The sequence below is a fragment of the Lepus europaeus genome, chromosome 20 (assembly GCF_033115175.1).
Source record: "Lepus europaeus isolate LE1 chromosome 20, mLepTim1.pri, whole genome shotgun sequence".
Taxonomy (NCBI): Eukaryota; Metazoa; Chordata; class Mammalia; order Lagomorpha; family Leporidae; genus Lepus; species Lepus europaeus.
The window spans coordinates 11669228-11681561 of NC_084846.1; the positions used below are offsets into that span (position 1 = coordinate 11669228).

At 60.5% G+C, this 12334-nt stretch overlaps 1 protein-coding gene across 5 annotated transcripts in view; it reads right to left on the minus strand.

Annotated features, from left to right (window-relative positions):
* Positions 1-12334, minus strand: part of BRD4 (bromodomain containing 4) — an 80068-nt gene that overhangs the window by 6023 nt on the left and 61711 nt on the right. For 4 of the 5 annotated variants that reach the window (XM_062178790.1, XM_062178788.1, XM_062178787.1 and 1 more), the window contains exons 8-13: positions 11164-11373; positions 10513-10712; positions 9892-10187; positions 9204-9314; positions 638-690; positions 116-533 (exon numbers count right to left, since the gene is read on the minus strand). In XM_062178790.1, coding sequence (XP_062034774.1) covers positions 116-533; positions 638-690; positions 9204-9314; positions 9892-10187; positions 10513-10712; positions 11164-11373 — 1288 coding nt within the window. Of the gene's footprint in view, positions 1-115; positions 534-637; positions 691-2638; positions 4790-9203; positions 9315-9891; positions 10188-10512; positions 10713-11163; positions 11374-12334 lie in introns of those variants that run through there. The other variant, XM_062178792.1, reaches the window with a different exon arrangement.

Consider the following 12334-nt stretch of genomic DNA (forward strand, 5'->3'; position numbering starts at 1 on the left):
CAGGGCCCCTCCTTCAACCTACAGGGCAGCCCCGAGCTCAGACTCACTGGTGACCGGATGGTCACCTGGCGCCTCCCGTCTCCAGGGGAGAGTTGGGGTGGCCACGCTAACTCACCTGGGGGAGAGACGACCGTGTGTTGGTTGAGATGGGGCGGAGTGCTGTGTTCGGGTGCCTGGGGCAGGTGGGGGGGCAGCTCGGGCTGAGGCAGGTGCAGGATAGGCTGGCTGAAGTGGGGGATGGGGTCGAAGACGCTGCCTGGGAGCTGAGGTTCCAGCACTGGCACCTGGGTGGCGATGAAGGTCGGAGGAGAGGACTTCATGGCCGGGGCTGCCTGCTGGGGCATGGAGGGTGGGGGCGGCGGGGGCTGGGGGGGTGGCTGCTGCGGCTGCGGCGCCTGTGGCTGCTGCTGCGGCGGCGGCGCCTGTGGCTGCGGCTGTGGTGGAGGTGGTGGAGGCTGCTGGGGAGGCTGGGGCGGCTGCTGAGGCACAGGGGCTGGGGCCGGCTGCATCTGCTGATGGTGGTGGTGATGGTGCTGCAGAGAGACAAGCAGATGTCAGTCAGGGAGAGCCAGGGTTTCCCCAGGCAGGAGTTGAGGTAAGGCCCAGACCCTGGAAGACACCTGTGAGCCTGTGTTACCTTCTTCTGGTCCCTTCCGGGATGCCCCTTCTTTTTCGACTTTGGAGCCATTTCTGCAAAGGAAAAAAAGAGAAGGTGGTGAGGCTCTGGGGGAGGTGGCCGGGAGCTGGCTGTAGATGCAGGAGGGTTGGAAACAAGGTTGCACGCTCAGGTGAGGGGCTGGCGACCAGACTGGGGTCAGGGACAAGGTGGTGGTTGTTGGGGGAGGGAGAGGATGTACATGGTACCGCCTGCCGCTTCTCCTACTGGGAGCCCGGGCCTCAGGAAGCTGCCCCCCCACCTCCCCTGCCAAGGTCCCCACCACCCGCTCCACGGAAAGATGACTCCTGGCTGCTGAGACCCTGCCCCAGCGCCTCCCCTTATGCTTGGGTTAAGACCCACTGTGGTGACCGAGTGACCGCACGCCCAGAACCCCGACCTGCTCTCTGCCTTGGAACCACCTGTGATGTTGGAAAGGATTCCATTCTAGTGACAGCTGAGAAAAGTGAGGTTTCTGAGAAGTGGGAGGACTTGTCCAGGGTCACACAGCTTAAAACGGAGCCATGATGTGGCCTCCAAGCCCCTCCTCTCCACCCTCCAAGCAGCAGCAAAGATGCTTGCGTTGGGGCTGAGGGAGACCAGCGGTGCTGGTATGGGACTGGCCAAATGGGCATGTGCCCCTCCACCCCCCACCCCCCACCCCCGCCAGGGCCAGTCTCCCAGAGTGACCAGGAATCACCAGGGCAGGTGCTCACTGCCATGGCTGGTTGGAGGGGGACAGCACTGGCCAATTTCTCCTTCTGTGGGGTTGGGGGGTGGGGGAAGACGGATCTCCAGGTCCCTGCTTTGGGACACACTGCACGGCACTGGACCCCGGGATTCCTCAGGGCCCGCACCTGGATGTGCCTGTCTCTGCAAGCTGTGTTGGGGGGGGAGGGGTGCGGGGTGTGAGCACTAAGGAATCCCGGCAGCTGGAAGTCCCTCGCCACACAGGCCGGGAGGGCAGGTGCAAGGCTGTCCATCAACCAGGCGTGAGGCAGGCATCCACGGCAGGATGTCTCGGATTCCTGACCCTGAGAGGCACCTCGTGGCTTTGCCTGGTGTCCCCTGAGCTCCCTGCCGCCGCCAGAGGAACGCACACTTCGCCCAAGTCCAAGCTGCCTCGGCTCGGAAGCTGCCCTGGGGAGGACGGCTGTGCGGTGTGGTACGCCGCCAAGGGTGCCAAGAAGGGACCTCGTGCTCCATGAGAGCCCAACACTCCATGCACAGACAAAGACGTGGACACGGACCTCAGCAGCTACACAGTCACATCCTCGTATAAGAGGCAAAAAGTTGCTACTGAGGACACCCAGATGCCAGGGTGCTGGGTTACTCTTGTGGGGGGAGGCAGGTCAGAGGCGTGGCCAGGTGTGTGCGAAGGACCAGGGCAGCAAAGGCCCAGAGGGACCCTGCACCCCAGGGGTGGTGCCTCAGCGGCAGAGACCACTGCACCAAGGGAGCAATCCCCAGCACCGAGATTCCAGCCCAGGAGGATGATGGAGCCAGGGGAACTGGGGGGCAGCCGCTTGCACGCTGGGCACACCTTTGAGGGGATCTGGGGGTGGGGGGAGGGGCAGCAGTGGAAAGCTAAGGGAGGAAGCATAAAAGTAGGGCAGATCACCCCAGCCCCTTGGAGCAGGCGTGGGACAGGGTGCAGAGGCCGGCAGGGTTCCAGGGAGCATGTCGAGGATCCCCAGCCTTGTCTCCAGGGACCCTCAGAAATGCTGGGGCAACCTGGGGCAGGGCAGGTTTAAAGGTGGGGGGAGGGAGGTGGGAGGCATATGGCAGACCCTGAGGACCCGGCCAGTGAAGGGGACGGCGAAGACCAGGGGATGCTAGAGGCCTGCTTGGGGCAGCCTGGCCCGAGCCGTGGTTCAGGATTACCAATTAGAAAGACAAGACAGGAAGTGCACAAGCTTCACGACACACCAGCCCCGACACCCCCACACAAAACTCTCTAGAAAGGGTTACATGAAGATGGCCTCGAGTACTGTGTGATCTTTATTCCATGACAATCTTCAACTCAACACAAACGTATCTTTACATAGGATGGCAAATTGTACAAAGAAATAAAATGCTTTTTGTAAAATCTGATCAAAACACTGATTTCCCCCACCCCGCCCCCACTCCCAGCCCCTCCAGGAAAGGAGACAGAATGGAGGGGTGAGGGCAGGGCAGAGCAGAGGCACCCTCCCTGCCCCTCCTATGTGTCCTCCTCAGGACCCACCGCCAGCTGGTCCGTGGAGGCCTCTGGCCGGCACCTCCCGCTGCCTCCACCCAGGAGGCTGCCAGCGATAGGAGTGGGTGGGCACTGTCCCTTCTGGCTGCGTTCCTAGGGGACAGTTTACATCTAGAGACCTTTCAAGTTCAACGAGCCCTGAGCGTTCTCTGCCAGATGAAGCCCCACTGCAGGCAGGAAGCACGGGACCCCTGGACAGTAAAGGCCTGGGGTTCCAGCTGCCCGCACGCACGTTGGCAAGGGAGGGGCAGGGTGGCCCGGGCGCCAAGATACTGTGGGAACACAGGCTGCCATTTGGTCCGAGACAGCAGGATCTTCCCAGAAAAACAGTGCCAGCAGCTTCCCAACCGTCCTGTGGGAGCCTCTGGGCATCAAGCCCCCCAGTCCCAGCCCAGCCACATTTACTGGGAACACATCAGGCGCAGGTTACAGGGCAGCTCGCCCAGGGGAGGCCTGGGCAAGCGGAGAGCATCGCTGCAGGTATGGGGCAGTGACAGCTGCCGAGTCTCAAAGAACAAGAGGAACCAGGGTGGGGGTGGGGGGCTGCTGCCCATGGCCAGCAGCTGCACTGCCCCAAGCCTGCTTCCAGCTCCCGGAGGGGCCAGGAAGACAGAAGTGCCTCCGAGAAGTGCACACGAACTACGCTTTCAAAAAGGGTGGGGGGAGAGAAAGCCCCCAAACTGCAAGATGCTGATCCTGAGGGGACTTCTCATGTCAGGCAGTTTTCTGCTGAGATGCTGGATTCATGACCAAAAAAGGGCCGATATTTATTTTTAGAGCAAAAATGCCTATCCGGAGCCTCTGGGAGGGCTTGGATGATGTGGCAGCCCTTGCCTGCCCCAGGCCCAGTGCTGTCGGCTTTCTAGGGAACTGAAGACTAGGAGCACGCTCACGCTGGTTAATGGCCTGCAGAGACATGCACAGGACAGCCCAAGGCAGGGTGGGGTGGGAGCGTGACCACCCTGGCTAGCCCGCCTGCCCTGACTCTGACGCTGAGGGTTGGGGGATGCACATGGTGAGCCCAAGCGGCCTGCCAAGCGAGGCAGCTCTGCACACTGCAGTCAGGGGTAAGGATCAGCGGCTTCCAGTTTCCCGGGAGGGGACAGGGCAGGAGCCCAGAAGTCCTTTCCCTAATATGCCTTGAGAAGAGGCCAGACAATCTGGGGGCAAAAAAGGCGGCCAGGCCACTCAAAAACTGTCAGAGACACACGGGAACAACAGAGATGAATGAAGGAGGATTCCAGGAGGCTCCGTGAGCATGGTTGGTGATAGTCCCCAGCCGGCGGAGCTGCAGGGACACCAGACAGCAGGCCTGGGGCAGGGATGGCCCCACCAAGCCTTCGAGGACCCAGCTGGCCCCACCTCTAAGGCCCCCATTCCTCTTTTGGGAACGCTCGGGAGGTCAGTTTCTTCCTCACGCGGAGTGAGAGCTTTCCTGGGCTAATGGCACTGCTAGGTCCGAGAGGGAAGCACTTAGGGTCCGGAGTCCCAGAAAGAGAGGGAGGGGACGAAGAGAGCACACACACTTGTGATCAGGCCTTGCACACGGAGCAGCACCACATGTATAGGTGTGTGTGTGGGGGATTGTCATCACCCACCAGGGTGGGTGCCTCCCACCCAGAGGACCCCAGATGACCAGGGAGGCTGGGCAGGGCAGCGGGCAGTCTTTACACAGCGGGCAGGCAGCCTCTCCCGAAGGCGGGAGCAGGCGTGTACTGCTGGCCATTAGCTAATCCACCCCAGGGGACAGGCCCAGGCTCTGAGGAATTCCATAACTTGATGGAGTCCTGTCCCTTTCACAGAAGAAATATGAACTTAAGCTATAGCTCGCTGGGAAGGAATCTGGAACTGAAGACCGTTTTATTAAGAGTCCGTGTCCAATGATTAGGCGGGACCTACATAGAGGGAGAGAGAAACCAGTGTGAGAGAAATGGTGTGGAACGTGCCACTCAAGTCACAAGAACAGAAGAGAGCTGCACACCGAGCCGCCTTCTGCACCCCCGTGGCTGCCAGTGCACAAGGACAGGGCTGCAGATCAGCAGCCCTGCCCCTGCCCGGCCTGCGGTGGAGACAGAACCACCTCCCCTCAGCAATCTTCCACACCTCTCGACTGGACAACTGCTGCCACTATGCGCGCCACATGTGCCTGCCTCAGCACACGCTGCACGCCCTGTACCACTCCTGAAGCTGTGAGTTTTGAGTTTGCGAGGTGGCCCTGCTCTGTCCCACCAGCCAGGTTCATCAGGCCTGCCAGGGGCCTGCCGAGTTGGAGCTGAACCCAGGGGGTCACCTGTCTTCTGGGCCCAGGCTGATGCCAGCCTTTGCTCGTGGCCTGGGAGAGGGGAGAAAAAGGCCCGAGAAACATGGCCATGGACGGCAAGAGGGGACCATCTTGTCCCCGTGTTTCCCCAGATCCCAAACACAAACCAACCGTAAAGGAGGAGCTGCAGACGGTTGAAGAGAAACAGACACAGACCAAGGAGAAAGCCTAGGGACTGCTTCCCTTTTCCAGAGCATTCAAAATAGCTCCCTGGAACAGGGAGGGGCACTAGGCTGGTTCCCACCCACGCAGCAGAGCGGACGCCTCTGCTGGAGTTCTGGATACACGGACACACTACTCCCTACTTCCTGGCATGGAGTGCGCATGGGAAAAACCCGCCCATCCTGGCTTCGCACTGCAGGCCGCATTCCATGAGGCTCACCCTTGCCTACTGTGAAGCCCTAGAATCCCTCCAGCTGCAACTCCTGCACATGTGTAGGGGTGGGGGTGGCACCTGGCCACGCAAACAGGCCAGTCCACCCTGCCACCCCCCCGCCAGGGGCCTCATCCCTTCCCCGAGGATGGGTGCAACACCTGGGAGCAGGCAAGCAGGAGAGACGTGACTGGCTCCCGAGACGTGGAGCTGGCTGTGTGTAAGGCCCCCTGGCCTCTGTTTGCACTTCCCAGCTCAAGTCTTTCCAAACAGCAAGCATTCCTTTTTCCCTCGGAGCTATTAAAAGACGCCCACGTGTTCCAGTCCTGGGAAAAGGAAATCAAAAGACTAAAATAGCAGCACTGTGCTCCTGCTGCAATGAGAAGACCAGGCCAAGGTCTGAGCGATCTCCTTGGAGCCCACATCTCGGCCCAGCAGCTGGGGAGGTGGGCTGCTCCTGAGGGGACAACAAAGTCTCATGGCCACCTCTGCCAACCAACACCTGATGCAGGCATCTGGGTAGAGCCAGCTGTGAGAACGTGATGCATGCAAGCTGGAGGGAGGGGCTCTCTTCCTGCTCTGCTGGCCAGGCAGACCTGATTCTAGCACTGGCGACAGGGAAGCTACAGCTCTGCTCCCAGAACACCTCAGAGGGCAGTGCAAGGGGAGAACCATGGTGTCTTCCTCTGTTCACCCAGCCCAGCTCTGCAGGCGCCGTGGGGTGGCGGCAAGGGTAGACTTTGGGCCCTACCGCTCATACTGAACTCCCAAGCAGCTTCAGGCTGTGCACAGAACCACAGCTCAATAAGGGACCACAACCTGAGTAGGAGCTAGGTTCAGCGGGAGTGGTGGCACCAGGGGACGGCGCTTCGTGCTGCCTGGGAAGGGGTTGCAGAGCAGCCCCTCATCCTCCAAGTCTGTGCACGGCCTCCCTGTGCCGCAGCCCGACTGCAGAGGACCAGCCCCATGCCCCCATCAGTCAGTCCATGGACGGCTGCCAGGAGGGCTCCTTGGACCCCTCCCCCCAACCCCCATCAACCCCAACCTAGTGCCTCTCTTAAGTTTCTTTTGGCAAGTCCCTTCTCTGGGCCGTGTCAGCAAAACTGACCCTCAATACAAGTGACAAAAATAAGCCCTTTCAGGAATTTCGGCTCCAAGCCAAATGGAAACAGAAGAACAAGGAAGGGGAAACAATTAAGCCCCAAAAGACCAAAGGGAAATACCTTCAGTGGCCCCCTACCCGGCCCCATTCCTGCAAGGTAGCCGCAGAAACTGGGGCTGCTGGCCCCCACCCTGGCCCCTGCCCCAGGAAGAGTGCAGAGTCTTGTGCGGGAGGGGTTGGTGGGGTCCACACAAACATCCCACCTGGTAGGCCCCCTCCTGAGCAGCTGCCCTGCAAGAGCTCCCGGCACACACAGGGCCAAGGGAAGCCCTGCTGCCTGGGACCTCGAAGACAAAAGGGATCTATGAGGCAAAAACCAAGGTGTGGAGGCCAGCTGGGAAGAGGGGCTGGGGAGGCGCAGGGAGGGGTGGGGTGGGGGTCTGAGCGAAGGCAGCCAAGCGAGCAGCCAGGGCTGGATGCTGGAGCCTGGGAGCCTGGGAGCAGGCAGCTCTGAGACTGTAAATCTCACCCTCCTTCCCACCAGGACAGCTGTTCCCAGGACTCTCAGATTACTTGTTGCACAATCTTTCCACTTTCTTTAAAGTGGGGGAAGAAATACAAAAAACAAAAAAATAAAAAACCTCTGCAGCAGCAGAGAGCTGCTGGAAACACGCGGCAGCCCTGGCAGCAGGCAGTGGCAGGAGGAGCCTGGGGCACTCCCGCAGGGGCCCACACGCTGGGGCTGGGCCAGGGCTACGGGGCCAGAGACAAAGGCTGCAGTCACAGTCATGCACTCGCACCCACAATCTGGGCCTGCCGGTCACATCCTTCCCCCTTCAAAAGGTGCTGCATCAGGCCCCCTGCCAGTGTCAGCTTTGGGCACTTGGATCTTCTAAAGAAAAGGCTGCAAACCCCCTGGTAGCAAGGAAAGGTGAGAGGGGCAAAAACCCAGGGGCAGGCAAGCACAAGGCTTGGTCCAGACTGAAAATGGAAAGTTAGTGGCCACCAAGAATGCTAACGGGGTCCAAGAATATGGCCAGAAGCCAGTCACTATACCCTCCTGCTTGGGGCCAGCCCTGCCTTCCCTGCAGGGTGGGGGCACAGCGCTCCCTGCTGGCTACAACAGCACTGGGCTGGAGAACGGTGATTAAAAAAACAAAAGGGGTGACCAGGAGGACAGCACACTACCCACGGCAGCTGGTGTCAGAGGAGTACAGAACAGATGTAGCTTAACGGGCTGCATCTCCTCTGTGTCCATCTGAAACAAGGTTGTCCAAGGCACCGGAGACCTAAGAAGCCCTGAGCCCACCCCAGGCTCACAGGGAACTCCCCCCTTCAACCTGCGTCTTCCTTGGCACACACCCTGGAGCCACAGGGCTCTTTCCAACTGCTGTGCAGGGGCCTCTCGGCCTTCCTGGGCACCATTAGATCATTTTCCACGTGTGCAGATTACCTGGGGGTTGAGCACTCACTCCCAGTGAGAATCACAGGGTGGAGGCGTGGCAGGTCCACAGAAGAACCTGCCAGCAGTCTGCTGCCCACACACACATTTCCCACCAGGCATCTCCACACCTCAGCCCACCCAGGGGAGTGTGCCTGAGAGCCTCCGGCTGGCTCCAGGGTGGGCCGCAGCTTGTCTGCATATGGCAACACTGCTGGCCCTAGAACGTTCGGCTCTGCCGCACAGCACAGCTGGGCAATGGGCCTGGGGGCCGTGGCTTCTTCCCTGCTCTTTCTGCCAGGCCAGCACTGAGCATCTGTTCCCCCTGAGGACAGTGAGGAAAGTGCACCTCCGCCCCCCACGACTACCCAGCTCCTGACACTGCCACCTGCCCCCACCTCCTGCCCCAAAGCTGCTACTCAGAAGGTGGGATCCCTTCCAAGGGCACTTGGAAAAGGAGCATGGAGAAGACTGTTCAGAGGGGCAGGGTGTGCTCGGCCAGGGGCATGCAGAGTGAAGAGCAGACAGGAGCAGCCAACGCAGCAGCGAGCACACCCCGGGGGGGGGGGGGGGGGGGAGAGCAGACAGCACCCACAGCCCAGAGCAGTCGGGCCTGTGAGGGCTGTCACTCACAGGGGGCTCCAGGCCTGCCACAGTCTGGCCCAGCACCTACCCTGGAATGCAGCTGTGGTGCAGGCAAGAGCACGGGTTGTCATCTCCTCTGGGGTGGGAGGCTGGGCAGGCTTACACCAAGGCCAGTGACACCATCTGGGCCCCATTGCCCACAGTTCTCTTGGCCCCGCCCCCTGCATGCTCCTCCCCAGCCAGCCCAGGGCCTCAGCAGGAACAGTGACAATGGCCCATGCTGCACAAACCCCAGGGAGGAAATGGACACAGCAGGTGGGCGGGCGGGGGTGGGGTAGAGGGATGGACAGATGCAAAGGCCCAGCAAGCTCTCAGGACCACTGTCTCTGGGCTCCTGAGTAGCCTGCACACAGGACCAAGCTGGCAATGGGTGCAGGTAGGGAGGTGGGAGGAGTCTGAGGAGATGCTCAAGGCCCAAGTCCCCTCACCTGTCTCGGAGTCTTCACTGTCTGAGGAGCTGGACTCGCTGGTGCTCTCCGACTCTGAGGACGAGAAGCCTTTCATCTTGGAAGAGCCAGCAATCACGTCGACTTTCTCGGCTGCAATCCAAACAGCACAACTGGATCAGGGAGAGACAGGCCAGAGCCCCAGGGCTGCTGTTGGCTATGGCACGCCCCACCTGTCTGGAGGAAGAACCGGCTTTGGGAGGCCTGTGCCCTGCCCTGCCGGCGAGCATCCGCGTCCCTGTGCTCCGTGGCCCCACGTGCCCCAGGGTTAGGGTTAGGTAGCCTGCTGCCTGCCAGTGGGAGACCTGGCTTATGCTAGAACGCCAGGGTCCTTCCAATGTCTGAGATGCTGCCTCTGTGGGCAGACGTGGGAGTGGTTTCCCAACGTGAGGCAGGTGCTGCTGGCCCATTCTGACACAGCTACAAGGAGGACTCAAGGGGTCAGGACTAAAACTGTGCAGTGCCCTTGCTTGGACCCTGAGATGAGGCACATGTGACAGACACCCAGAGGAGGCTGCAGACAGGGTCCTCCCCCGGCCACGCCAGCACCGCCCCAGAGCCAGGACTTAGGAGACTCAGTGGATGACCGCCGCTGCTCTCAGAGATCGGCAGGGGGCGCTGAGCAGATGCCCACGGGAGGCACACCCCTCACCCAGAGGGGCCCATGCACCTTGAGGTTTCCTTTTCTTCCGCAAACAGGAGGTGACGTAGCGCTCTAGCTCACGCAGTGTGGACGGCTTCAGGGTCTCAAAGTCGATCTCAATCTCATCGGGGTTGGAATTCTTGAGCGAGGGCTCCCGAGACTGGATGATGTGCACCACGCGGCCCAGCTTCTCCCCAGGCAGCTTGTTGATGTCCAGGCTCAGCTGCCGCTTCTCCTCGTATGACATGGGCTTGCACTTGTCCTCCTCCTCCGACTCATACGCGGGAGGGGGCTTGCTCTTCATGGGCGCTGGCTCCTTCTTGCTAGGAAGGGACGATGCAGACACCGTCAAGAACAGGTCGCGCATTCTTCCCCGTGTGTGTGTGTGTGGGGGGGGGGGCGCTACCCCGTACCCCACCCCACCACTCGTCACAGGAAACAGGACTCGGGCAAAGGACTCCTGGGGAGCAGCCAACAGGGACAGAAGCAGACTGCCGTCTAGGGGCTGCTCAGGTCTGCTTTCCTGTGGTCCCCGCTCCCGCCCACAACCCTGGCCAAGCAGTGGCAGCTGTGAAGCTTTGCCCCAGAGTGAGGGGTGGTGCACAGCCGGGTCCCGTGTTCCAGGAGACGGCTGCGCGCTGCACAGACCTCGCGTTGCTGTTGCTGCTGTTGTTTTTCTTCGTCTTCTTGGGAGGAAGTTCCTTGGTTTTGCTTTTCTTACTTTCCTCTACTTCCTCTTTCTTTTTGTGCTTTTCTTTCTTCTTTTCCTTCTTATCTTTCTCCTTTTTCTTTGGTTTGTTCTGCTGGGGCTGCGAGAGGGCTGCGAGCTGCTCGTGCACGGCTTTAAGCTGTGGACCACAGAGGCGGTTAAGAGTCCTTCCTCTCTCCTGAGCCCAGGGGGGTAGAGGGGGCTGGCCTTGAGCTGAGACATGCCATGTTAACCACATTTCCCTCAGCTTCAAGGCCTGCCAGCGTCTTCCCTGCTAAGCCCCCAAAGCCACCCTGGTCCCAGGAGGGTCTCTAACAAACTGGGCAACAGGGCACAGAGGTATTGGGTACCAAGGGTCCTATGACCAGCTTGTAGGGAGAGGAGCAGCCAGGCACCCCCAGGAGAGACAAACCACCTGGCTCAATTTCTCCTTCTACACAATGGAAGAATCTAGAAGATGCACTGCTGCCAAAAACAGCCATGCCCACTAACATGGGCACACCCAGCTGACCCTCCCCCTCCTCAAAGGGAAAGGCCACGAGCCCCAGTGGGCACTCTGCTCACATGGGAACACAGACGCGGGCCCTCACCTGCTCCTGGAGCTCGGCCAGCCGCTGGGCTCGCTCTTCCTCCGAGTCATCAGTGGAGCTGTCACTGTCTGAGGAACTATCGCTGCTGCTATCGCTGGACGAGGGCGGGGCTGCAACCTTGGTGGGGGGTGGCACCACCGGGGAGGACACAGCCACCACCGGCTCCTCGGGCTCATCTGGCATCTTGGCAAAGCGCATCTCAAACACGTCCTGCAGAGGGAAAGGCATGCCCGGGAGGGCTGCTGGACACCCACGCCACGGCACAGACCGCCTTGGCCTCCTCATCCACTGGGGTGGAATTGAGTCAAGAGGGTGAAAGGTGGCTGTGTCATCTCCCACTAACAAGGTAGGGAGAAAGGGGCTGGCTGAGCCCCTCTGGGAGCACATCCAACACTCTTCTCTAAAACTCACAAGAGCAGGGGATCCTGATGTGACCAGGGATTCCTTCCCTGGGGGACACAGTGGGGCAGCCAGCCCTCACCCCCACCCCCTCCGGCTGAGGTTCTCAAACAGGAGACTGTTATCTACCTCCAGTTCCCCTACCCACTCCAACAGGAAGCAGGAGAGCCTACATTTGAGAGTTCATGGAAGCAGAACAGCCATATGCAAAGGCCCTGAGGCAGGAGCGTGTCTGGCACTGAGTTCACTGCCGAGTCTCCACGTCCTCTTCCTCAGGTCAACCCTGGAGTGCCTGACTGAGCGGGTGCCCTTGTTGGGGCCAGCGTGCTGTGTGTCCCTCTCCCAGGCATGAAGTGCTCAGAGAGCACTGACTTCCTGCTGTCTGCTCAGAAAGAAAACCCTGAGCAGGTCTGAAAGGCAAGGTTGAAAAGACATGTGGGAGGCAACGACCTCTCTGAGGAGCTGCAGTACGGCACTTGTCTGTGTGCCCAACCTCCTCAGGGCAGCTGCCAGACAGCACTGCCTGACTCCCAGTGGCCCTGCCACTACACTGTGACATGCGGGTGAGGGCAGCACTTCTTTGAGGCGTGCTTGCATTCCCAAGGGGGCTCCTGGCCCTGGCCCTCCAAAGCCCCAAGAACAAAAAGGGCCGGTGCAGTGGTGTAGTGGGTTAAACCTCTGCCTGAGGCACCAGCATCCCACCTGGGTGCTGGTTTGAGTCCCGGCTGCTCTTCTTCTGACCCAGCTCTCTGCTATGGCCAGGGAAAGCAGC